At 38.5% G+C, this 26,697-nt stretch overlaps 3 protein-coding genes across 8 annotated transcripts; all 3 read right to left on the bottom strand.

Moving 5' to 3' along the window:
• Window positions 1-3,387: 3,387 nt before the first annotated feature.
• Window positions 3,388-7,412, bottom strand: LOC113524161 (placenta-specific gene 8 protein). Its single transcript, XM_026910312.3, has 4 exons — window positions 7,353-7,412; window positions 6,523-6,647; window positions 5,631-5,818; window positions 3,388-4,958 (listed from the first exon to the last, which is right to left on the bottom strand). Exons 2-4 carry the CDS (start codon window positions 6,626-6,628, stop codon window positions 4,800-4,802), a joined length of 453 nt encoding a protein of 150 aa, XP_026766113.1. The 5' UTR covers window positions 6,629-6,647; window positions 7,353-7,412; the 3' UTR covers window positions 3,388-4,799.
• A 920-nt stretch (window positions 7,413-8,332) lies between these two features.
• Window positions 8,333-15,834, bottom strand: LOC113524160 (cornifelin homolog B). 6 transcript variants are annotated; one of them, XM_034312305.2, is made up of 5 exons: window positions 13,198-13,330; window positions 11,251-11,364; window positions 10,128-10,282; window positions 9,068-9,206; window positions 8,333-8,510 (listed from the first exon to the last, which is right to left on the bottom strand). In XM_034312305.2, exons 2-4 carry the CDS (start codon window positions 11,354-11,356, stop codon window positions 9,081-9,083), a joined length of 387 nt encoding a protein of 128 aa, XP_034168196.1. In that variant the 5' UTR covers window positions 11,357-11,364; window positions 13,198-13,330; the 3' UTR covers window positions 8,333-8,510; window positions 9,068-9,080. The 6 variants fall into 6 exon arrangements, 4 of the variants coding, with proteins under 4 accessions (XP_034168196.1, XP_034168195.1, XP_026766109.1 ...); XR_004579765.2 differs by having other exon boundaries at window positions 8,341-8,510; window positions 9,031-9,206; XR_004579764.2 differs by lacking the exon at window positions 8,333-8,510 and adding an exon at window positions 8,664-8,804 and having other exon boundaries at window positions 9,031-9,206.
• Window positions 15,835-18,910: 3,076 nt separating this feature from the next.
• cldn7b (claudin 7b) lies at window positions 18,911-26,330 on the bottom strand. The gene is made up of 4 exons (XM_026910307.3): window positions 25,859-26,330; window positions 22,601-22,765; window positions 21,907-21,991; window positions 18,911-20,044 (listed from the first exon to the last, which is right to left on the bottom strand). Exons 1-4 carry the CDS (start codon window positions 26,079-26,081, stop codon window positions 19,888-19,890), a joined length of 630 nt encoding a protein of 209 aa, XP_026766108.1. The 5' UTR covers window positions 26,082-26,330; the 3' UTR covers window positions 18,911-19,887.
• Window positions 26,331-26,697: the final 367 nt, after the last annotated feature.

The raw sequence follows: 26,697 nt of genomic DNA, 5'->3' as shown, positions 1-26,697 counted from the left end.
GGAACGTTTATAAAGGTTAAGTTGTTGTCCGAACACCCAGAAACCTTGACATTCTCCCTAAAACTGTTCAAAACATTTAAAAACATTCTACAAAAATCGTTCAAAAAACTTTCCTACAACCAAAAATGTTAAAGAAATGTTGCAGGAACATTTATAAATGGTATTTTAAATCACTGTCCAAACACTCAGAAAACTTAGTAAAACGTTCTTCCTTAAACAGTAACGTTAATAAAACGTTGCCAAAATGTTGCAGTAACACTCAGAAAATCTGACAAATTGAATGTTCTTCCTAGACAAGAAATGTTGCCGAAATGTTGTGAGAATGTTTATAAACGTTATTTTAAGGTTTTGTCAGAACAGAAAAAGCTGAACATTCTTCCTAGAACTGCAAAAAACATTAAAAAAAATGTTCTTATAACCGAAAATGTTGTAGGAAGATTTGTAAATGTTGTTGTCTGAACACCCAGAAAACTTGACAAGTTGTTCAACTTGAACTTTTGTTCATCCAAGAACTGTAACGTTAAAAAACTTCCTACAAAAATGTTACCAGAAGGTTTATAAATCTTAATTTAAATCGACGCCTGAACAAGAAAACTTCCTAGAATTGTAATATGCAAAAAATGTTCCTACAACCAGAAATGTTGCATAAATGTTGTTTTAATGTTTATAAACGTTATATTAAGTCGTCTGAACACCCAGAAAACTTGACAAGTTGAATGTTCATTCAGAAACTGTAACTTTAAATAAAATATCCTACAAACCAAAACGTTGCCGAAAATGTTGAAACGTTTATAAACGTTATTTTAGGCTGTTGTCTGAACGCCCAGAAAATTTAACTTAAGTTCTGCCTAAAACTGTAACACTGAAAAACCATTCCTACAAATACAAATGTTGCAGAAACGTTGTGGGAACGTTTATAAATGTTATTTTATCTGAACGCTCAGAAAACCTGACCAAATCTGACCAAAACCTAAACTTAAAATCTTACTTAAAATAAAAAATGCATATAATAAATATATATCAGTACGTATAACTGGTCACGTGCACTACACTGCAGCTGTTGTTAGCATGCCGCTACACAGCGTTGAAATCCCGTAGCTGTGCTAGTGGAAGTTAGCATTAAATATGGTAATGGCGGTGATTAGAGAAACAGAAGCTACTTAAAAAGCTCCAGAGATAAATGTTGGTCCATGTCTTGTGTCCGCAGACGTCCTTCCTGTCTCTTTGTTCAGCTGCTGGGTAACAAGCGGAGAAAAAAAGGCAGTAATTGGTTTTTAGTTTTAATTTCTTTGTGTTTAACACAAATCGGCGAGTTCTATTAACGCTGAGTGGGCCGCCGTAATAAGTGTGTGTGACCTGCAGGAATGTTCAATCATCAATCCGTGTAGAAGGTCTAATGACCTGCTCATCTCAGACACTTATTAAGGACATCAGTCTCTCTCTCTCTCTCTCTCTCTCTCTCTCTCTCTCTTACTCACTTGCTCTTCTTCTTCTCTTCTCTCTTAAGGAAAGCTAATTAAAATAACCATTTGGCAGCCCAATGTCCTAATTGCTATTCCCATCATCGCTGGTCGATTGGGAGGTTTGAGAGAGATAGAGAGAGAGAGGGAGAGAGGGAGAGAGGGAAAAGAAAAAGATGAGTGAGAGAAAGATTGATAATGAGATAATGAGTCATTAGAAGCATACATTAGTGCCTAATGCTCTCTCAATCAGCTTTAGCTCTTCTGTCTCCTGCTCGCATTTTATCGCTCTCTCTGTCCATCTCTCTGTCCATCTTTCAGTCGAGCCATTCATCTTCATCCATCTGTCTGTCTCTCTTTCCATCTATCTATCCATCTTTCAGTCTTTGTCCATCTCTCTGTCCATCTTTCAACTGAAGAGTTTGCTTTCTTCCGTCTGTTCATCTCTCTGTCCATGTCTCTGTCCATTTTACTTTCATCCATCTGTTGGTCCAATCTCTGTCTATCCATCCATCATTCAATCTCTGTCCATTCCATCCCTCCATCCATCTATCCATCTTTCAGCATATCTCTCTGACCATCATTTTATCAACTGTTTATCCCCATCTCTCTGCAAAATCTGTCTATCCATCCATTAATCCATCGTTCAGTATCTAACCATCTCTCTTTCCATCCACCTAGCTCTCTGTCCATCTTTCTCTCAAGGTGTTAGCTTTCATCCATCTGTCCAGCTATTTGTCTCTGTCTATCCATTCATCTTTCATTCTCTGTCCATCTCTCTTTCCTTTCAGCTCTTTCCATTCAGGTCTTTGTTCATCTCTCTGTCCATGTGCCCATCTTTCATTCTCTGTCCATTTCTCTGTCTATCTTTCCATTTTTTCAACTCTCCATCCATCTACCTGTCAATCTGTCCAACTTTCCATTTATCCATCTCTGTCCATCTACTTGTCAATCTGTCCATCTTTCCATTTATCCATCTCTGTCCATCTACTTGTCAATCTGTCCATCTTTCCATTTATTCATCTCTCTGTCCATCTATCTGTTAATCTCTCCATCTTTCCATTTATCCATCTCTGTCCATCTATCTGTCAATCTGTGCATCCCTCTTTCAATCTGTGCATCCCTCTTTCAATCCAATTCTCTGCATCAACTGTCCATCTCTCCATCCATCTCTCCATCCATTCGTCCACCCCTTGTCCATCCATCCATTCTGTGTCAATCTGTTCATCTCTCCCTCAAAATCTGTCAGTTTGTCCATCAGGCTATTTCTTCATCAATTTGTTCCTCTCTTTCATGTCCATCATTTCACTGATCTGTCCATTTCCCTGTTCATCCATCCACCTCCTTGTCCATCTCTTCACTGATCTGTCCATCCAGCTGTGTGTCATTCCATTCACTGACCAACTCAAAACATCCATCTTTTAAAGTGATAATCTCTCAGTCAATCTATCCGTCAATTTCTTTTTTTTATCCCCTCCATCTCTCAGCTGATGGATCCTGCTGTCCATCGGTTCATTTATCTGTTGATCCATCCATTTCTCTGTCATTTTATCCATCTATTTGTCCATCAGTCTATCTCTTCGTCCAAACGTCCATCTCTCAGTCGATCTGTCTGATTTTTTTTCCTGTCTGATTTTCACAATCTGCGTTTAAAAGCGTTTAAAAGAATTTAAAAGCAATAATAACTCTTCAGCTCTACAGGAACTTCTATACATCTTTATTTTTCAGCTCAGATCTGTCTGAGGTGCTTGAGAAAGCCATCACAGGAAGTGTGAACTGTGTGTGTGTGTGTGTGTGTGTGTGTGTGTGTGTGTGTGTGTGTGTGTGTGTGTGTGTGTGTGTTGCTCCATCTACTGGTCACACATCACATTACATCTTCTCTTATTAGAAAATATTGCTGACCACAGAATTTTTTTTTTCCTCCAAAATATTTATTTTGAAATCATCATACTGAGGTTTTTATTTGATTTTTATTTGATAGTGTGATATTGCTCGGTGTATTCATATGCGTCTGAATAACAGAGAAAAATCTGCAAGACACACAGAAGTGACATTCAGGACATTACTGAACGACAGAAGACGAAATGAGATAATCATGGATCTTTTCCTGATTGCATCATCCTGTTTACTGAACTGATCAGGACCACTGTGTGTCTTTTTCTATAATCACACGCTTTCCTGTCGTTTATGCAAAAAAGCCCATTAGAGGAAAGTTTAATGATCCCAGGAAACGATCCAGGAAAAGCCTAATCATCACCATACATATGGCCTGGACTTCAGAGAGACAGACAGGGAGGAAGAGAGACAGACACAAACACACACCTAATAACACAGAATAATAATAATCGATAATCTTTATTTATCATATTTTAAAATGATTTTGCATAAAAAATTAAAAGATTAAAATTGTTGATGATTAAAAAAAGTTAATGATGCAGTTTACGATCGTGAGATTTCTGTGAATAAATAAAATAAAAATAAACAAAATAAATGCTAAATATGAATAGGCCAGAGCAAAAAAAAAAAAGTTTTTGAATTTAATTTGGAGAGAAAGAGACACAAAACCTCTGACATAAGCTATACTTTACTGCTGAAGTTTACATTTTTTTTAAATTCTATTTTATAACTTATACATTTTTGTTCTCTGTGATTTGTGATTGTTCTCAATCAGATGGTTCTTCAGGAACCAAAATGGTTCTTCTTCTGTTCTTCTGGCTTCATTCTGAAGATCAGAAACTTACTTCAGTTAATTATTTAGATTGAGATTTCTTTTCCCTTGTTATTTTTCAGAATTTTATTTACACCAACTTTCTGTTCATGTTCATGTATTTCAATTGTGGATTACTGGAATTTTTTTTTTTTTTTTGTCTTTTTCCACTTTCTTTTATTAGACTGATATATATATATATATATATTTTTAAATGTGTTAAAATTGTGTTCTTTTCGTGACTCACTTTATTATCCTAATTTTGACTGTTCTGTTCAGGTTAAAGTGAACCATTTTGAAGTAAACACTAAAAATCTTCTTAAATGACAAATTAAAAAAAAAAAAAAGCAACAGCAACAGCAACAACTCTAAAGCAGAAAGGTGACATTAGGTACATTAGGTACATTAGGTACATTAGGTGTGAGATCAGAAGGAACCTGAGCTCAGAGTTTGTTCACTGATCATGACTGAGATGAAGAGAAGATTTGGATTTTTAAACTTGGTTGTGTTGCTATAAAATGGAAAGACTGACTGAAAGACATGACTACGTAGCTGTACAGCTTGTTTAGTAAAAGCTGAGGCAGAAGATCAGGAGGAAGCTGAGCGGTGATTTCCTCAGTGTGTGTCATGTGTTATACTATAGGCACGGTGGAGGTGATGGTGCTGAAGGCCACGGGCTGAGCGCTGATCACCGCCGCTGTCTGTTTACGGTGCTTTATCTCCCGGTGCATCTGACACCACGAGCAACAGACGCAGAAACAGGAGATCAGGATGTCTTCACACAGACTGCCCTAAAACACACACACACACACACACACACACACACACAGAGTTCTCTTAAAGGAACAGTAAGAACAACTGCATTATCTTTTGAATTGATTTGTCTTCAAAATGGCGCCACGGCTGTGTTTAGCAGTCGATGCTAAGTGTAATTACAGTGCCGCTTAAGCTATATGAAGTCTTTACGTTCCTATTTCTTAACACATCTGAGTGAAATGTTCATATTTCCGACAGATTTATCACCTGATCACATTATTTAAACTAGCTAAATCACTATCCAGGAATCATTAGATTAAATGCGTAAATGTGTAAGGCCATGTTTCCCAGTTGCTTAGCAACTATGTTAACTATGTTTGAATGGTGAATGAGTTTATTTTTTAATTGTTATTATATTTATTTGTTTGTTCGTTTATACTTTTGGTCGAATGATTGGTTCGACTTCATATTCTAGCAGTGTCTCTCGCAGCATAACTAAATTCTTGCACTGTGTTGCTTCATTTCCTGAAAAAAAACAAACCCATTTGGACGTGCCATGAATTCAGCACCTATCTATCTTTAGATTCATTTCATGGCATGACAGCCATCCAAACTCATTTCATAGTTTTATTTTCAGTTCTATCTTGTAAATCCCCATGAATCTCTCTCTTGTACTTTGTGTTTTACAGTACTTATACGCTGCTCACCGGGATTTGGTATTTGTACCGTAAGGCCACCCTCATGGACAGAGTGACGGGAGGAATACAGACCCCGACGCCGGTAGCCGCCACGATCGCGGGGCCAAACAGATCCACGAGAGGGAGGCACAAACTCTCGCCGAACTTACGCGAGGTGCTGCACATGAAGCAGGGAAAACACCAGAAAGCAAAACAGCCTGAAAGAGAGGCTAATGTTATTATTAATTCATTAAACCCCCATTTAAGCTCTAGATATTATAAAAAATCTACATCTATGCAGTTTGTTTTTAGTTTTTAGACAAAAAAAATCTTCTAAACTGTTTTTGTGGATTTTCAGTTGTTGTTTAAGCAAACTGTCACATTTTCCCGTATGGACTGACTTAAAGACGTATATATTTCCATATATGGACTTAAAGACATGCCCACATTTCCATATATGAGCTCGAGGATACGCCTACATTTCTATACACATATAGACTCTATATATGACCTGCTTTGAGCCAATAGGAGCGCTCTGCCCAAATGTCCATACGAACATAAAAATACACCCACATTTCCATAACCTTAAAGACACACCCACATTTCCATATATGAACTGAAAGACACACCCACATTTCCATATATGAACTGAAAGACACACCCACATTTCCATATATGACCACAGAGACATGCCCATACAGTATGCACTTGCCCACCTTTTCATATATGAGCTCAAGGATACGCTTATATTTCTATACAAATAGTGACTGAAAGACACACCTCTATTTCCATATGACCTGCTTTGTGCCAATAGGAGCACTTTTATTAAAGAGCAGCTTGCACTGTGAAAGCTGATTAAAAGAAGACAGTAGTCGGACCTCTGGACTCTTCAGTGTGGATGTATTTAATGGTTTCCACTCACATGAGTTCATGTCCAGGCAGCAGTGGCACAGTCCTGAAGTCCAGGCCGTGACCCTCGGCACCACCATCGGCTGCTGCTGCTGGATCACTACAGCTGAGGCGGCCATGATGCTCAGCTCAGGTTCTCTGACAGACATGAAAGCCAGTGATTTTTATGTCACAGAGACCATGCTTTGGTCATTTTGACTCTGAGCGAACCAAAAGTCTGATGTTTGTGCTTGTCCTTGATCTTCTTTTCTTGTGTAAACACTTATAGCACAACCACTGGATTTGTGTAAACTGTAAAGATCTGTCCTAGGGCAGTGACGGAGAAACGGAATGACAGGCAGAACAAGAAGCCTGGATTATTTCAACCTGTTCATCCGGTTTGTTGCTTTCAGTGAAGTGTGTTTTCAGAAAACAAAATGATTTTGATTAGAAAGAAAAAGCATCAAATGTCCATTCTGAGCAGTTAAATTGTCTTAAGCTTTTAAATCAAATCACAAAATCTTGATTTATCCCTTGAGAACTAATGAATATTCAACAAAAAAGTAAATATCATACATTTAATTTGCAGATGCCTTTAATCCAGAGCAACTATTTAGTCACAGATCCTTAACCACTGAGCTATTTAAAATCTAAAGCATATTTAGAGCAACATTCTGCATTTCAGGCTATTTAAAATCTAAAACCTCGCAAGATAAGAAGATGTGAGAAATCTTCTAAGATGTTTTCTTGAGTCATTATGATCTCATCAAAGATAATTAGCTCCTCTGAGATGTTGATTCATTTATTTACAGCTGTTATCAAATGTGTAATTTAATAAAGAAGTTGATTAGCTGTTGGTCTTACCTGGGTTAGTCGAATGCTGCGTTCTCTTCCTCATTACACATGAAATGGGTCTCAAACTCATGCACACACACCACGTGATGGACGTCTAAATGTAGAAAAACCTGAACATTCCTCGACTAATTGCTGTATTGTGATGTGGCTGAAAAAGCTTTCTCTTCTGTTATATCGAGGAGCTTAATGATCTCAGTGATCTCATCCCTGTTCGACATTTCGATTGTTGACTGTGAGCTTGTCAGCGGATATCCAGGGATTGAAGTGGAAAGATTTTCGGGTGTCTTTATTCATTCCAGGTGACAGTAGTTATAGTTATAGAATAGATAGCTCAGAAAAGTGTCCTTAATTCACTGTAACTGTAGTTTATTACACACTCCTAAACATTTCTAACATGCGTAGTTAAAGTTTGCAGAGAAACATGGCTAACAACGCATTAAAGCGCTACCATCGATGACTACATCGCAACATTTAAAGCAAGGAAATCAATCTGACATGTTTATGCCAGAGGCTAATTCCATTATGCATGGAATAATTATTATTTTTATGTAACAGCACATCCTGAAGGTTTATTTCACTTATACTACAGCAATTTACAATAGATTACAACTTTAACTTATTAGAGAATGACATGTACTTTTTATCCATCTTTAGTTACATTTAAATTTGTTGAACGAGTGCGTTAATGTAAACCTGTGATTTGCAGCTGCACTCCTTTCAGAGCTGCTGTTATAGAAAATTAATCAACACCTGACGACCAATCAGAATTCAGAATTCAGCAATGCATCGTGCAACACAAAATAAACATTTACGTATTTGAACCCTGTGAAGGTTTTAGAAAATGTTTAGGATTTTCGCTTTTATACCATAAGAAGATAACTGCACACCATATACATATATATCTGTGAAGCATGGTGGTGGTAGCATGATGTTGAGCATTTCCCTTGGCCTCTTGATTGGTTCTCCAATTAACCCCTTCTTTACCAGGTGTCTGATCTTTAGTGGAGTCGCAGTCGTGCCATATTCTTTCAATTTATTATTTAAATATTTAATGCCACTTTGCAGGATGGTTAAAGTTTGATGGTTGCTTTTCCAGAAGACTTTTTTCGATAGCTTGCTGGTCTTCTTGATACTTCATGATGTTTGGTAAGTTCTCCTGGGTTCTTCCTGGAATAAGTGTATTTAGTATTTATATTGATATCACATGACTCTTTAATTGCACACACCTCAATTCCATGCAAATAACTGTGTGTCTTGCTGACGGTGATGGATTGCATCAGTACTAATTCAGGGATTTCTCACTAACAGGGTGTGAATACTTATGCAAACACAATTTGTAAATTTTTTTATTCATAAATAATTGTGCAAACTATATTAATTTTTCTTTCCGATTAATTATTACGGTCTATTCCGTGTCGATTTATGACATATAATCCTAATGAAGTCCATTTCAGTTCCAAACTGTGGAAAAAGCAGAAACAGGGACCTCTCAGGCGTTAATAGGAGAATACATTCATACATTTTATTTTGACTATAATATTAATTATACAACTAAAATATATATATGTAACACATGTAGGCAAAGTTCACAGAACTCTGAATTATTAGCAATAGTAAGGTCATGCGGTTAAACATTGTGCTGAATATAACCTTTACATAAATATTTATATACATTTATACAACACACTTATTTCTTCATCCAGGACAGGAGATGTTTTTCTCACAGATGAATCAGGATCAGTTCTTTGGTCTGGCGTTGAGCAGGGTGATGGGAATTGCACGATATTTCATCTCGCGAGACATCTGACACCAGGCGCAGGGCGTACAGCACGTGGCGATCAGACAGTCGTCACAGAGCGTGCCCTGTTTAAAAAAAAAACAAAAAACACATACATCCTGCTTCTTTAGCTTGTTTACTGAATTTATTTTCACATCGACTTTGATTTGATTAATAAAAAATTTGACAAATAGTTCGCAAAGAAGCCACAGCTGGATAGAGCGTTGCGTGTTGCCATGGTAACGCACAGACTGACTGACAGCCTGTAGTAAGTGTAGTAACGGTTCTAGTGTAACAAACCATTGCTAGAATTGAAATTACATGACGTAAACACAGACAAGCTACTGAACTATATTATAAACTTCGAGTGGAAGCAGCGGATTTGATGGTAAAATTTCATACAGAATCTTTAAAATTGTAAAACATTAAAACTGTTTACAGACTTTTTATAGTTTGCACTTTTGTTAGTGTTCTTTTTAAATATTTTAACTTAAAAAAAAAACTTTACATATTACACAAAAGCAGAATCAGAGTAATCTTTTACAGGTTTTCTCCTGTTTTGCTGGCAGCTTGTGAGTTCACACTCATATCCTGATGCATATCGTGTGTCGTAGTAATGACTCGTGAGAAGTAAAGTATCGTGATATTATTATATTTGTGTCGTATCACCTTTCTTCACAGGCTGGTCAAATGTCATTTGCTCTCTTATAGAACTTGCAGTACATTTCATTTTTGGCCAGAGAGTTTCTTCAAAAAACTTCTTAAGTCCATAATAAAATATAGTTACCAAAGGTAAAGTACAAATAACAAAGTTAAATATAAAATAACTATAAAGTATGTCAGTTAAAATGACAAAGAAGGAAGTAGGTACAAAGTAAAACTATGAAATGGTTATCATGGTATCAAGGTGGAAAAAAAGCCACAGAAATCACAGTGCTTCTATGTTGAGCAATATCATTTGGCCATGAAATGATGTTTATCTGATGAACTGTAGTGATTGTGCACACCTTGATGCCGTAACGGTGACGCATCGACACCCTCATGGCCCATGTGGCAGGTGAGACGATACCACACAGGTCCAGCAGGGGGAGACACAAACACTGGCCATATTCTTTTGTCTTCTTGCAGGCGAAACATGGGCAGCACCAAAACACAAGACAACCTGAACACACACACACACACACACACACACACACACCTTAAGCTGTATAGAAACCACATTCCAACACACTGACATTCACATGCACACTGTCGTATCGATGCAACCAAAGTATGCAGGTGTTTGTCATCCAAGTTGCTTTTCATTACAAAAAAAAAAAAAAAAAAAAAAAGTCTTCCTTATAAGAAACACATGAAAAATGTCCCCACATTAGTGGGAAGTTAATCATAACATATTTGTTTCATGATTTTCTGTCATTTTGTCCTCGTAAATAGAGTACACATGCGCTATAATAAACTGTAAAACCACAGCGCTGTTGAGATCTGGATTCTGATTGGTCGTCAGGTGCTGATTAGTTTCCTCTAACAGCAGCTCTGACAGTAGTGCAGCTGCAGATCACAGGCTTCTTTATAATTAATGCTCTCGTTCTGACACAGGGACGTGAACAGCGGACGCTCCACTAATAATAAACAGATTATAAAATTGCGGATACAGTGAAGTATTGTGTAAATGTAACACTGATGGAAGGAGTCTCCAGTGTCAGCGCTTTGTAACAGGTAAAGCTGTAAAGATTTCTGACGTCTTCAGGACACAGGAGTTTACGCTTTGTGATTTCTCTGTAACATGATAAGCTGCGGGGTTTTTTTTTTGTCTTATTAACTTCCTGAAAGAGGATAAAGAGAGACTGATGAGGGAACGATTGTTTATAGCTGCTATAGCGTAAGTGAAACCAGGAAGTGACTCGTTTCACCAACGTTCCACAACTTTAAACGGTTAAAAAGTATGATGTGTTGTTCATTAGGCAGTATAAGAGGAATAAAACACTTCAGGACGTGCGGTTAAGGGAAAATCATTCACACTGGGTCGCATCACACTGCGCTGATGTCGCTGATTATTTTCCTGTGAGAGCATGTCCTGAAGTGTTTTATTCCTTACGTATTAGATAGAAAACGGCGCTGTGTGTCACTTACACTCGGCCTTGTCGTCGCAGCAGTCGCAGATCCTGGAGTTCCACTCGTCAGAGTCTCTGGACTCCAGCACCGGCTGCGGCTGCTTAATCACCATCTTGCTCGTCATTTCTGCGGCTAAAACACACAAACGATACCTGTCTGAGGTGGACTGATTTTATTCCACACGTCCAGCAAATGAAGATCAAACACCAGCTTCTTTCCATCAAAACCAAAACAGACAGCGGTTAATGCTACACGTGTCGAGTGTGAGCATCACATCAGCCATCTGAAGCGTTAGACCTTTAGCTATCGTTTACTACTATTAGCCATTTTTAGGTTATTTCCCATATGTTACTTCTCTTACAGCCTCGAAACGTGACAGAATTTTTATCCATTTTTTGTTACGCCATAAAAACTAGAATAAATTAATTAATAAAGTGACAATTTGACAATTTTTTCCGCATCCTCTCCATTCAAACTCAATTTTTGAGCTCATTTCTTTTCTCACTTTGATGATTTATGTACAATAGCGTGACAGATATAACACACTAACACTTGGACATTCTGCATGATTGTCCATTTGTCTATCAACCACATGCAGAAAATATGCTAACATGCTAATATGCCAAGAGTGCTTATGTTTAGCGTAAATGTGCTGAAATGTTTCACTGTGTCTATCACTTCGCTCGTCTGTGTTCGCCACGCAAAATTCTAGCAAAAGCCCCACGGAAACGGTTACTACAGCAGAGTCAGTGACATCATCAGCGGACACGGCGAACGATACGTTTTCATGCTAACAGTGAGAGCAGCTTCTTCAGGATGTATTTCCATTTGCGGAGCGAATATTTACCCATTTTTTTTCAGAGAATGTATTGTGTCTGAAATTTCAGTTACTCTGTATTCATTTCTTGTTTAGAGAACTGTTGCATAAAAGCAATATTGCACTCACAATCGTGCGGTTTTAGTGAATATCGGCATGGCTGCGATTAGCTACAGCGCTCAGCCTACAGCCGAATCACAGCCGCTGCGATATTCAGTACAACACCACTCTTAACTAATCAACATATAAATTCATTTCAGATTGTTCTCTTAATTCACACCAATTAGGCATCCTTCTGATAATCAATTACACGATATACTGAATATTCAGCACACACACAGTTACTAAACACATCAGTAGCACATGCTGATTTCCAGTTTGCATTTTTTTTTCCAGCATGTTTAAGTAGGATTTTTTATCCAGAGATAAAATTTGTCCAAATTTTTCTTCTATTGGACAAATCTAAAAAAATAATAATAAATTACACTGTATGTGTGCCTTTAAGAGAAAGATAATTCAACATCAACAGAGAACAGAAATATTCAGAAATGCATAATGACATAATTAACTACATAAAGACATAATTGCTGGTAATTGCTATGATACAGATAATCAGGTATGGAAAAAGGTGTGGGTTTTGTTTTTTTTGTTTGTTTGTTTTTTTTCAAAATGTGTTTTGAAAAAGGTTGCTGTAAGTGAAGCTTCCACTTTTTCTTCTTTTCTCCCATCTTTTTTTTTCCCCTCACTGTAAATTGCCTTTTGATGTGACTGGTGATGGTTTCAGCAAATGTTTGCTACTCAACATGAAACCTAGTAACAAGTGAATTTAAGGCAAATGGAAATTCAGGAAACATTGTGGAAAATGTAAGGATATTAGCAAAAAGCGAAGACACTGAGGTTCTAACTGAATCTAGTCTTTAGATTTTTGTTTACTTTACTGATATTTTCATCTTTCACCTTTTCTCTTTTCAAGACGCCCTTTACAACTGAACAAGCACTGAAAAGAGAAAAAGCTGAAAATGACATTTTGAAGAAAGAAAACAGTGTTATAAGCTTTGCTTTAAGGATATAAACATCATATCTGATCAACAGTGAAGTGTTCATTTATTACCTGCACTTTGATGTTAGATGATGTGTTTAACGCTTACCTGTGATCTGCTGTCTGATAAATTCCCCGACTCGGACTGACAGCTGCACACAAAAGCTCTCAGCTTTATATTAAGAAACCACAGAGGAAGAAAATCCACCGGAACCTGTCCAACCTGAAGAGCAGGGCGCGGTGCCGAGCCGAAACCGAGGCGGGAACACACACGTAATAAGTCAGATATTAAGAGATTAAGAGAAGTTCCACTTTAATGTCACTTCTTTTACATCACAGCTGAGTGCTGAGCGACATTCAACCCAAGACAGCAGAGGGTGAAGACGACAAGAATACAAACGACAAGAAACACAATAAACACAGACAAAAAGCTATTCAGAACACTGCACAATATACTGCACAACACTGTGCAAACATTAAGTACAGATCAGCAAAACACAAGCACTTTATTCTCACTGTTCTGCACTGAAAACAAATTCTGTCATTTCTACTGAAATTTGTTTTCCAGCATGATCAGGAAGTCCATGTGGAATTCTGGGAAAAGATTTCTGGTAAAAGATTTTTTTACTTTACATTTCTTTCATCAACAAGTTACTCTATTTTCACTTTGGTTTAACAACGTTCCTGAGATACAACAGTGGCCCTTGCTTCCTCTCTACCTAAAGACAGCGATGCAGCAGAGCTTTAGTACTTTAGTCACAGATCAGCTTCCAAAGCTTCATGCTAACACCATCACGCGAGCCGAGTCATATAGCTGCATTGCATTCTGGGACTCTGAGTCGAGCGTTTGCAGTGACGTCTCCACTGCTTCTGCTCTGGATTTCTCATTAAGTCAAAGTCAAAGTCAACTTTACTGTCAATTCTGCTATATGTACAGGACACACAGAGGATTGAAATTTCGTTCCCTCAGACCCATGGTGTGAGAAACCAACATAACAAGACAAGCAAGTAAAAAAAAGGAAAATAATATAAAATAAAATACAATATGTACACTATAGACATTCACGGCACATGTGAGTGTGTAAATATGATGGAAAATAGTGAGGAAGCGAGAAAAGAAGCTCTTGCTCTTTTGTTTTTAGGAGCTAACAGCAAACAGTTGAAATTTTTTCGCGATTAAACGCCATCGTAACTGCGCTAGCAACGACATCAGCACAGCACACAACCGCTAACTTCTCACAGGAATAAGGACAATACAGCACCGAGCAACAGATTAGCACCAGAATCACTAAACACACCATGGATATGTCAGTGTGAGCATATGTCCTGTGGTTCAGGGTGGAGTTTTGCTTTAATGGATGTTATTTACAGTAATAACATTTACAGTATCAGTAACTTTACTGTAAAACTGAGCACCAAGGTAATTATCTGAAGCAGCAAATCTGAAGGAGCTTCATCTGATTAATTTTTCTATTATTTACTCATTCTAGGTTTCGATTTTTTAAAAAAGCAGAGCTTCAATTATTTTTCTCTCCAGGCAGGTCTCTCAGGTGTTCACTCAGGTGTTCACTCAGGTGTTCACTCAGGTGTTCACTCAGGTGTTCACTCAGGTGTTCACTCAGGTGTTCACTCAGGTGTTCACTCAGGTGTTCACTCAGGTGTTCACTCAGTTCCCTGACGAGTTTGGACTAATCACTAATCACTAATGTAGCTGCATGGAGAAGATCCTGAACTCCTCCCAGTGCTGCGTTCTCTCCACCGACTTCCAGTCATCTCCTGTCTCACTCAAGTGTCGTGTCACTCGGCTGGTGGGATGAACAGCTGAATCTCTCTCTGTTAGTGATGGGAATTCAGCTCTGTTCAGTGAGTCACATCACGTGATTCGGCTCACGAATAAGAGTCGACTCTTTCAGCTCTCAAATGGCTTATTGATTAGATTTCTTTCCTGAACTGGACTGTGACTGTTGTTCTTGAATGAAAACGTACGCAACCTTCTAATGAACAAAACAGTATTTTACATTTTATAAAATCGTTTTAAATAATTGTTAAATCACAAGGCAATAAATGAACAAAGTTTGTGATGTAGGGATGGAGGAATGGATGGATGGATGGGAAGAAATAAGTCCATACATGCATAATGAATGAATGAATGAATGAATGACAAAATGGGAGAGAGAGAGAGAAAGAAAATGAAATAAAGAAGTATATAAATACATACATATAAATACATGAATCAATGAAATAGAGAAGAAGAAAATAAGAACAAATAAGAAAGGAAGGAAGAACAGGAACAAAGAAAGAACAGGAAGGAAGGAAGGAAGGAAGGACAGGAAAGAAAGAAAGAAAGAAAGAAAGAAAGAAATCTCACGTGATTCTTCTCTCAACGTTCCCCTAAAAAAGAACCGACTCAAAGAGCCGACTCTTTCACAAACGATACATCATCATTTTCAGTTAAACTGGGATGAGTTTCAGGAGCCTGAAGCTCTGGTTCTGGCCGCTGGTCCAGCCGAGGCTCTGCACAGACTTTTTGTTTGTTTGTTTGTTTGTTTGTTTACAGGGCTCTATCTTGTGTGTGTGTGTGTGTGTGTGTGTGTGTGACTCACTGTAATCTGCACTCTTGTGTGCCTCCGCCACGCAGTATGACGCTTTAGCTCTGGCCGCCGTGGTGAATGAGAGGGAATGAGAGGGAGTGAGAGTGAAGCTCAGGGAACCTGCTGCCGCCCGACACTCACCTGACACTGCACTGCTCTCTGGCGGAAACCGGAAGTGACTGCAATAAAGCAGGTGCTATAAATTAGCTCGAGGCGCGTGCGCACGTCTGAAAAAAACAAATGCTCAGTGTGCTCAGCTCTTTAATAACTTAAATCAACTTCATCATTTCCATTTGATTATTATTATTATTATTATTATTATTATTATTATGCGATGTTTGTGGAGATTAAAAGTTACTATAAATGTTAGTTAGTTATTAGACTATAGTTTATGGTTTTGGCATACACACACTTAAAAACAAACAAACAAACAAACAAACAAAAAAACGTTTAAATATCATGAATTTAATATCATGAACCTGCATGTTTGGTAATAAATCCAGAAAACTCTGTATAATATCTCTTTTTTTCCTGTGATGGAAAGCTTAGGAATTTAATAAATAAATAAATAAATAAATAAATAAATAAATAAATAAATAAATAGAAAAATAAACTAATTACATAAACAATAAATTAAATAAAATGGGACATTTTTGTCTAATGTGCTTAATATTTGAAAAGTAACCTACATAACCTATTTAAAATGGACTCTTCCTATTTTTTTTACTTTTGTTACGGGGATAAAAATAATAATAATATGTTTACTCCTGATCTGAAGGGGCGGAGCTTCCTCAAGGAGCTCGAGCGCTGACGTCACTTCTCTGGCTAATGAGCTATATTAGCATGAATAAGAAACTATTTAGCAGTTATATTATCAGCTTGACCACTTTACCTCAGTCTGCCAGCCTTTAGAACTATGTAATGAAAATAAAATAAATCTACTTCATGGTTAAAGTGTACTTTACTTTATACTGCGCTTTCCATTCACCTCAGACTCATGAAATATTACAGTTTAATATACTAAATATTACAGTTTTAATGTTATGGAACATGAAAGCTTTCCCCGAGTTTGTATCCATTAGCATGCACATTCTATCCAATAGGACGCGGCTAATTTAATCACGTGATCATCCCTAATTAGCGTCAGGTTATATCTGATTAATTCGTGATTAAAAGTTAACGGTTTCTAACAGAGCAGCGGGAAAAAGTATCGAAGTAGCTTTGGATTATATACCAAAAAAGAGAAAGAAAGAAAGAAAGAAAGAAAGAATAAGACTTGGTCAAAGATGTCAGGATGAGAAATGTTCCACAGACAGTGAGTAAATGGGAGAGGTTCTGTGTGTGTGTGTGTGTGTGAGAGAGAGAGAGTGTGTGTGTGAGTGTGTGTGTGAGAGAGAGTGTGTGTGTGTGTGTGTGAGAGAGAGAGTGAGTGTGTGTGTGTGTGTGTGTGAGAGAGAGAGAGAGAGTGAGTGTGTGTGTGTGTGAGTGTGTGTGTGAGAGAGAGAGAGTGTGTGTGTGTGTGCTGCTGATGGCCGCTGTGCCAGTGGTTCATACAGAGCTGGGGTTTTAAACACTGCACTGTGTGTACATGTGTGTTAATGGTTTGTACATGTGTGTTAATGCTGTGTACATGTGTGTTATTGCTGTGTACATTTGTGTTAATGCTGTGTACGTGTGGTAATGCTGTGTACATGTGTGTTATTGCTGTGTACGTGTGTGTTATTGCTGTGTACGTGTGTGTTATTGCTGTGTACATGTGTGTTATTGCTGTGTACGTGTGTTAATGGTTTGTACATGGAACTATTGTCACGTAAAGTGGCATTATTGGCTTGTAAATATGTATTATTGGCATGTTGATTGGCATTACTGGTGTATAAACGTGTTATTGGTGTGTATGTGTGTGTTACTGGTGTGTAAATGGAATTACTGATGTGTACGTGTGTGTTATTGGTGTGTAAATGGCTGTTGTTGGAATGTAAATTGGCATTATTGGTGTGTAAATGGCTGTTGTTGGAATGTTGATTGGCATTATTGGTGTATACATGTGCATTATTGGTGTGTAAACTTAATTATTGGTGTGTAAATGGAATTATTGGCATGTTGACTGGCATTATTGTTGTGTACATGTGCATTAATGGTGTGTAAATGTGTTACTCAACATTCATGTGTTAATTTGCGGTTTCTCAGTAACATGACAAGCTGCAATGTTCGTCTTATTAACTTAGAGAGAGAGGAAAATGAGAGGCTGGTGAGGGAGCGAGTGTTTATAGCTGCTATAACGCAGTGCACACTAACCCCACTAACATTTATTACAATCCAAGAAAGTTCCACTAATGTTCTTTTTTTAGGGTATAAGAACATCTGGTTAATTAAACATTCCCTTTAGAGTTCCCTTTAGAGTTGCAGGAACCTCATTTTTTTAAAAACGTACTAGAAAGGTTCATGGTGTCCTTTTTGTTTGTATGTTTGTGGTTGTTTAATGTGCGCAGTCTGTAAAACTCAGTTCTCAAAATGTTCTAGTTTCTGCTTATGCAGACATTTTTGCCAAGGTTGTGGAAACTTCTGGAAAAAGAAAAAACTTCAGCTACATTTACAAGCAGGATTAAAATTTACAACATTCATAATTTTATATATAATACCCCTTAATCATGGCAAAATTTCAAATATAACTTAATATATTTTTGATTGATATGTTGTCAAGCCAGTGAGTAAATGGGTATTTGTTTCAAGCCCCGCCCTCATGTCTCCTTATGACCCAGATATAAGATTTTTTTAGGATAAAGTCTGGGCCTCTAAACTCATCAGTTAGACTCTGATCACTAATAATGACGGAATAATAACCAACAGTGGATTTGGTCATGTTTCAGTGTCTGAAATCATGTGACTCAGTTTATCAAAGAGTCAACTCTTTCACCTCCCTGATGACTCCATGCTTTTTTTTTCCTCTAGATGAACAAACGTAGTGATATTTTGACCGCTAATTGTTGTTCTTTGCTTTAAAATGGCTGAAATAGTTAAATGAAATCTTACTCTACCTTCTAATGAACAGAATATCATATCATTACTTTGAATTTTATACAATCCATTAAAATAATTGTTAAATCAGTAGGTTTTTTTTTCCCCAACATACTACAATAATAAGGAATTATTACAATAATAAAGGAATAAATGAGGATTGGCATCACCTACAATTGAAGAAAGAAAAAGAAAAACCAAACAGACAAAATAGCGTCCTCCATTTCCTCTGTGTTTATTTACATAAAATTAATTTGCATAAAATAACATTAAAAAAAAGTGAGACTGTAAGAAATGAACTTGCAAGATGATAAACCATATCTACAGCTATTTCTGCTCAATGCTGAAACTTTTTTTTTTTTTTTTTTTTTTAAAGAAAGGAAACTGCAAACAAAGCTTTATCTGAGGTTGAAAAGAAGACATTTTTGGGCAGGAGATTATGGCAGGAATGCGTGGTAGAAGCGGTGAACGAGAGGGCGCGGCTTATGAAATAAAGGTTAATATTTACTTTTGCGAGTCGAGAGATCAGCAGGATCAACAGCAAAGCTCGATAAACAGATCGTTGATCGTGGAAGGTGGGAAAAGTGATGCTTGGCGAACGATAACTTCACTTTTCAAACAGGGAGGTAATAAAACGAGATGGAGGTATAACGTACGTGATATTGTTGGTGTTGGAACTCTTTATAAACCGTGTTTGATTTTTAAAAATAAATGCTACCATTCAGCGTTCTGTATTTGGGCCTAAAGATAAAACAGGGGAAAAGATGGAGGACATTCTTTTCCCCACTGCGTTTAATGTTTTTAACTACAAAATAGAGATTATACACTGATCCCTGAGTGCGTTATGCTCTACACTTCAGAGACAAACTACTCAGTCTCAAAACATCCTTCTGCAAAACAGCGTGGCTTTACAGGTGGGATTTCGTATGAATACAAATTTTCATTATAACAACAACAGCAAAAAAAAAAATACAAGACAAAAGGCACTGTTAACAATGGAAGAAATGAGTACAGCTGAAAACATAATGCGTTGCTGCAGGCCAGGCGTAGACGTCGCCCTGATGTGCTGATCTCAGAAACATTTGCTTTAAGCTAAATAAACTTCTAACTGCTCTCAGATCAGCCGCACAGGAAAACCTCCACCAGCTTGCTGCCGTTATTGATTTGGTACTAAGCGGACGTGGGCCTGGCACTCAGACGTACTCCTTGGAGCTGCTTGGGGGTCGGGACTTTGGATATTTCGGGCTGGACGTCTGGCGCTTGGAGCAGGACGCAGCCAGCAAGCCGCCGCCGAAAACAGTGAGGAACGTTCCGGCCCAGGCGACGAAAATGGCACTGCCGAATTCATACCTGCAGAGAAAATGGACATGAATTAGGAAGAAAGACAAAAAAAAGCCCCCTCCTCATTCTTCTTGGTACGGCCCGAACCTGACGTAAGGGGCGTGTTCTTGTCGCCTGACATCATCTTTCAACAACCAACAGGGTCGCTGACGTCGCAGCTTTTACGCCTAACTGAGCTGGTTTTGGAACGAGGCTGCAGGAGAGAAAAGCAAATCCGTGGCTGTTGCTTATCTTTTTTTTTCTTCGTTAGTAATAATGACTGGCCACCGCAGTCTTGTTTTAAAGCAAATAATCAGAATCGAGTCTAATCAAGTTCCACAAACAAAGGGAAAGTGAAAGTGCACGCAGCATCTATGATGTACAGAACCATTCCGATTGGGAGAAGGGAAAAGGCGGATAATGGAGTGGATAATTATGGATTATCAATTATGGAGCGGTAATTTTTTTAATAAAAAGAAAATCAAGGAGAAGTAGAGAGAGATCTTGCAGATCCTGCAAATCAGAACTGCGCTGAACTTTTTGGGACAGTTTCAGGTCATTTCGTGTGGTTTCTGAACTGCACTTGGGCTGGAAACTGATGCTCAAGTTGCATTCCAATACTCAAGAACACAAGTAAAGTTTAAAAATATTATATATATATATAAAACCAAGGCTGCATCGGTCAGGAAAATGCCAATGAGAACAAACTGTCACGATTCACCGCAACACCATCACGATGGCGGACGATTCATGTCAGACCCGTAACAACGTTTTTAAGTTCCTTTATTTTAATAAAACTGCACATAAATCAAATTTTGACAAAATGAGATGACTAACATTTGTCATCTTTTGCTCATTTGTCACAAACAGCTCAAAATGTAAAAGAACACGCCACCATTTCATAAGAGGAGGTTCCCTTTAGCTATACTAGCTTCAGACACGACGACTTATAAACAACGTACATACAACTTGCTAATACAAAAAGCCCTGTCATGAATTTCCTTCTCGATTAATTTGGTCTGTCTTACGAAGCACCCGTTATGTGGCATGTGCTACGTCACTTTACGTCACAAATAGCGAAACTATTTAAATGAATGACTTTATGTACTTAAGCTAGTTATAAACACGACATTTCATTTTAATCAGTTAACATGCACAACACGTATATTTTTAATAACTCTTGTGTTTTTGTTTGTTTGTATTTAAGTTTATTGCCATACCAGCTTCAAAAAATTTAGCTTATAAAAAAACCAAACGTTTCTGTGCAACATGACGACTCTATTAACGACTCTTTAAATTAACTTGTGATAAAAATTGTAAAAGTTTTCCTGGGTCCATCTTACAAAACGAGTTTCTCCTGATAAAAGGTGTTGTCTCATGACAGTAAAAATAGGGCAGGCCAGAAAAATATGCTTTACAGTAAAGGGAGTGTTAAAACACTGACATTATGGTGGTTCTACACCCTTCATTAAATATCCTTTCATTTCATTTTCATCACTTAACACGTATATTTTTAATAACTGCTGTGTGTCTGGTCTTCAGGTAATACTGTATTGTATTTAGTGAGTATTTCTGGTATTTAGTATCTTTTTAAATAACTCTAACTCATCGATTCATGTGAAAAGAATAGCTTAACTGATAATCGAGGTAATCGCTAGTTGCAGCTCGAATGTTAGCCTCGTTTGGTAACACGGCTAGCAGTAAGTTAGCTTTTTTCTTTTTATCGTAACGGTTTACAACAGTCCTTCTTGCAAGTTTAGTTGCTAAGTTCTTCCGAAAGACTTAGCAAGTCCATTCTTTGTGTTCTTGGTATCGAGAAACACCCCGAATGTGGGATTAGCAAAGAAAAAACGTCACGCTGTACAAGCTAATATCACTAATCACACACTTACTTTGTGTTGACCGGAGTGAAGGGACTGTAGAAATCCCGGATAATCTGATAGGAGAAATATGAGCAGGCGATGATGGAACACAGAGCTAAAAAACAAAACAACACAGAGAGATGACTGTTAACATCATGCTACATGACTAGCCACGTATCTGAGACTTTGTGAATCTAAAGCTAAACCTGAAGCTATAAATGTCCTTCGCATGGTGTGCCAGAGAGACACCTGTGTTTAATAGTCTGGATCTCGTTACCATGTGGAAGACGACACCTGTTAGCATAGCATGTAACATAACTAGCATGGAATTTCTAAACTAGCAAGATTTTCCAAACCTTAATGTAAATCTAAACCTGTGCTACATCAGAAATGAGGTTTATTACATGGTTCATGTGACAATGAACTTTAACTTGTAATTTAACTTTAATTAAATTAGCTTGATAAACAGGGGCCTGTTAGCGTATCACGTATCATAAAGAACGATCAAAAAAGATTTTTTTAGAGCCTAAATATGAAACCCAAATGATTTCTAAGCTACATTACAGAAGTACCGACGTGTAAAGAATACAATGTGTAATATCTGATTTTTTAAGATCAAATAATTGTCAACTAGACGAAAAGAGAAGCTTGTTAGCATAAATAAGCATGACTCGTGTAATATTATACATTCCATAATCATGTTAGCATGATGAACACGACTTGCCTCCCAGCAGGAGGATGATTCCTCCGGTCATGGCGATGCGAGATTTCTTCACTTTGTCATCACCGCCACAGTTGGTGCACTTCATGCCCATGGAGGCCACGCCCAGTCCCATCACGGTCAGGATGATACTGATGACCATCAGAGCACGAGTGGCCTGGAGAGCACCTACACACACACACACACACACACACACACACACACACACACACACACACACACACACACACACACACACACACACGAGGTTAAGGTTTTGACCCTGACGCTTGTTTCTAAGCCTGAGGTTACAGGAGACACGACGTCCTTTTGTTTTTGTCCTGTTCCTGACACCACATCAGCACTTTTTGTTTTGTTTTATTTGTAAGCCGTGCACTTAACACTCATCTCATATTGACCCCGAGAGATGAAGATAAAGAACCGTTCTTTATGTTCTTTAGTTTATACACCAAGAAGCGCTGTGTTCCTACTCTTAACATTTCACCAAACATGAGAGGAAACACACAAACGTTCTGTGAAAACAGCTCGACAAAAAATTAGTCAAGCCACCATCTCGGAAAATAAATCACAATACTTCAGTGAAAACTGAAGACACAATAATATTATTGTAATATTTTCTTCTCCTTTGTAGTGTATTTGTGTGTGTGTTAGTTCTGTAAAGTGACCTTGGGAGTCAGAAAGGCGCTGGATAAATCAAACTCGTGAATAAATAAATAAACTCCTCCACTGCATGGTTGGACTACTGGACTGTTTCACTACGACTGTATAAAAATATTAATGTCTAGTTTTACTGATGAATAAAATGACAATGCTCGATCACATCCTTGTTGCTAGGCAGTTCATTCTGAACGTCTGGGTGAAGTCTTGAAATATATGAAACATAGTCAAGCTCAGAAAGTTCATAAGTGAGTGTTTATGAGAAACAGTTCGAGGTAGAAGTTTTTTTAGGTGGCCAAGAACCTCAAAATATATAGAACCTTTAAAGAGTGATCATGATGTGTATAATGTCATATCGCACACAAACTTCATGCAACGTCTGTAAGAAATCTGAAGCTTGGCAGTGACTCGAGTGGATTTCATGCCAATAAAGTTGTAAGAACCTCAAATTTCTTGGTTTTAAGCCACGTTTATTGACCCCACATGATATGCGGGTTTACAGAAGCGTTTTCTCTTATAAATTCGTCACTAAGATGGCATATGTGAAGCGAGATCTGTTTGTGAATCGCCAGTTTCAACCACTAATTTCTGTCCATACAGGATCTTTTGTTGCGGCTCATTTGAATGAATCGCATGCTCGCTCTTGTGAGGACAGATCCCATCCCCCAACTCTCCACCTGCACTCAGGTGCAAACCGGTTCCATCCAGTCGTCTCGTTCGTGTGTGTGTGTGTGTGTGTGTGTGTGTGTGTGTTGATCTGTTTGCTCTTTACATGCGAGATCTCATGGAACAGGTCTGACCAGTCCGAGTCTCGGGAAGGTAGACACGGTGACGGAGGGAGAGAGAGAGGGAGAGAGTGTCGGGTTTCGTTGTGAAGCACCGCCCACTGTTTCTCTGTTAAGTCCGAGGGCTTCTCGCTGCAATCGGACCGCATAGTTTCAGTATCAAACAAAAGAATGAGTGTTTTCAAGAAACCAAAACAATACAACCTGCCAACAACAACAACAACAAAACTCAAAGCGGCTGGAGCTCAGTCAGAAAGTCGATTCGGATTCCTAACGGCGCAGTTTATCATAAGTGGCTTGTATTTGTTTGTGGATGTCATAAAAAGGTGTATAAGCGATAACACCTTATCATTCTCTGATAGCAAAGTAAAACAAATAAACGCTCCGAGCCAAGTGGGAAAAATTCCACAGGTTTCTGGAATAGCTGCTACTTCTAATGCTCAGATCAGAAATGTTTTTGAAATTTTGGAAGTATTTAGAGGACACTAACCGTGTGTGTGTGTGTGTGTGTGTGTGTGTGTGTGTGTGTGTGGGTAAAGCAGCCATCACCTGGCTGCCATTTAACATTTGCATGGGCTAGTTTTTGGAATAATGATGCAAATCTGGATGACGAAAAGGCCCGGCCACGCTTCCACTCTTCCCCCCACCCTGATACTGAAACCGGAGAGGACTTTCCACTGGGAGAGGAGGAGGAGGAGGAGGAGGAGGAGGAGGAGGAGGAGATGAGCCGTTCTGCCGTGTAATGATTACTCGACTCACTGAATAACTCCAGCAGATGTACATTCTTTTAAGCGGAGGCGAACAAAACATCGGAGTTCAAACAAATCACACATACCAATACGGTGAAAAATAATAAATAAAATACACTCCCACTATAACATAGGCCTCATTTTCTCTCGTTTATCTCCATGTCATTTAACTCAAAGCAGGAAGTCCAATTAAACCAACGACGACTATTGTTCCTTTTCATACTTCATTTGTTCCACTTCCTCCATTTTTTTTTTTTCCAGCTGAAATGTCCCCTTTAACCCTGAAGCACTGATGCATTTCAAATCTCGCCCCACCCTCCTCCGAGGAAAAAGGAGAAACAATAGACAGTAGCAACCTACAGGTGTGTTACCTGGGGGCGTGGCTTAAAAAAACACCTTACACTGAAACAGGGTGAATCACAAGTTCTGTTGTTTGAAGAGAGGGAAAAAAAACTGAAACCTCACTACAATGTGCACGACACACTCCACTCCACTCCACACTAATCCCCCTGCACCTCCAAGGCAGGTAATGCGTTAATTAAAGTAAAATACAGGGGTTTTAATTAAAAGCTGAAAGAAATCACACTCCTCAAGGACAGAGGACATGGACAGAGTCCAGGAGAGGGAGTAGGAAATGAGTTACAACTTTGTGCCACATGATGCAGCCTGAATAATTATTTTCACAGCAGTGTGAGGTGGTGAGCGGTTCTGCGCATGCGCACTGATAAACTGCGCTTCTGCTACTACAAGTCGTTTTCCCTGAAGCCTTGATCACCAAGCGACAGGTTTAACCTGCTCACAGACACACGCTTTAACCCTCCCTGGCCAACATGGACTCACATTACTATGCAACATGTAATAAACAACAGTGTAGTGCTCACAGTTAGATACATTATATACATATAAAAAAATTAATAAGCAACTAATTATAAGCAAATTGTTTTCAAAACTCTCATTAAGGCCACAATTGGGCCTTTTAGTACTTTTCCTCCTTTTAAAGTACTTTTAGTAGCACTCAGAAATGGATTTTTCTTCCTTTCTTTCCTTCAATGGGATGAGATTGTTCTTACTGTTGAGCTGCAGCATGGAGTCGTAGACTTTGCACTGCATCTGCCCGGTGCTCTGGAAGGCGCAGGACATCCACAGGCCCTGGTACATGGCCACGGCGGTGATGATGTTGTCTCCCACGTAGGCAGACATCTGCCACTGGGGCATGATGGTGCCGGCTATGAGGCCAACGAGCCCCAGCAAAGCCAGAAAAAACCCCAGCAGCTGCATCCCTTTATTCGCCATCTCCTTCTTTTAGTTCTTCTTTTTTTTAAAAAAAAAAAAAGTTGCCTGGTTTGTCCTTAAAAAGTGTAAATCGCCTTAAAAATAGTCTTCAAAACTATTTAAAAGTAATCTTCCTTTAAAATCCTTTTAAAAGTTTCCTCCAGGAGAGCTAGGCCGCGGTGAAGTCCTCTGAGAGCTGGGAGTGGGTGAAGCACCTGCCGGAGGAACCGCACCTTAATGATGAAGAGCAGCAGGAGAGGCGGCGGGAGCGCGCATTTAAAGGAGACGCGCTTGTGGGAGACTGAAAAATGGGCGGGGCCACGCTTCAGTTTCGCCCGCACTCTCTACTGCTCTGTGATTGGACGAGACTCCGGATGCACCGTAAGACGTCACCATTTCCAGGATGAGTAATGTTTCGACTTGAACACTCTTTTTCTTTCTTTCTCTCTCTCTCTCACACACACACACACACACCCACACAGGGGATAGTTTTGGGATTTCCGAGTCTTTTCAGGGAATCGGATCATTTGACTCGGCTCATTGCCATTGTCTCCTAATCGTCCTCCTAAGGTTTTACTCTTCTTTTGCTAAACTATGTCTGAAACTGTTTCATGAAATCTTACACAGCCTCAATTTA

This window comes from Pangasianodon hypophthalmus, chromosome 17, assembly GCF_027358585.1.
Source record: "Pangasianodon hypophthalmus isolate fPanHyp1 chromosome 17, fPanHyp1.pri, whole genome shotgun sequence".
NCBI lineage: Eukaryota > Metazoa > Chordata > Actinopteri > Siluriformes > Pangasiidae > Pangasianodon > Pangasianodon hypophthalmus.
Note: the sequence above shows the minus strand (reverse complement) of the source record. Positions and strands in the feature narration are given on the sequence as shown.

Bases quoted from the DNA above. Each gene is read 5' to 3' on its own strand.
- cldn7b (XM_026910307.3), bottom strand. From the start codon at position 26,081: ATGGCGAATAAAGGGATGCAGCTGCTGGGGTTTTTTCTGGCTTTGCTG. The intron at 22,766-25,858 runs GTAAGAACAATC...GTGTGTGTGTAG, and splicing joins CTCCATGCTGCAGCTCAACA to GTGCTCTCCAGGCCACTCGT. The intron at 21,992-22,600 runs GCAAGTCGTGTT...TTTGTTTTTTAG, and splicing joins AATCATCCTCCTGCTGGGAG to CTCTGTGTTCCATCATCGCC.
- LOC113524161 (XM_026910312.3), bottom strand. From the start codon at position 6,628: ATGGCCGCCTCAGCTGTAGTGATCCAGCAGCAGCAGCCGATGGTGGTG. The intron at 5,819-6,522 runs GTGAGTGGAAAC...CCTCTCTTTCAG, and splicing joins CTGCCTGGACATGAACTCAT to GCTGTTTTGCTTTCTGGTGT. The intron at 4,959-5,630 runs GTGAGCAGCGTA...TGTGTGTTTTAG, and splicing joins GGTACAAATACCAAATCCCG to GGCAGTCTGTGTGAAGACAT.
- LOC113524160 (XM_026910308.3), bottom strand. From the start codon at position 11,356: ATGACGAGCAAGATGGTGATTAAGCAGCCGCAGCCGGTGCTGGAGTCC. The intron at 10,283-11,250 runs GTAAGTGACACA...GTGTGTGTTCAG, and splicing joins CTGCGACGACAAGGCCGAGT to GTTGTCTTGTGTTTTGGTGC. The intron at 9,207-10,127 runs GTGTGCACAATC...TTTTTTAAACAG, and splicing joins GTCACCGTTACGGCATCAAG to GGCACGCTCTGTGACGACTG.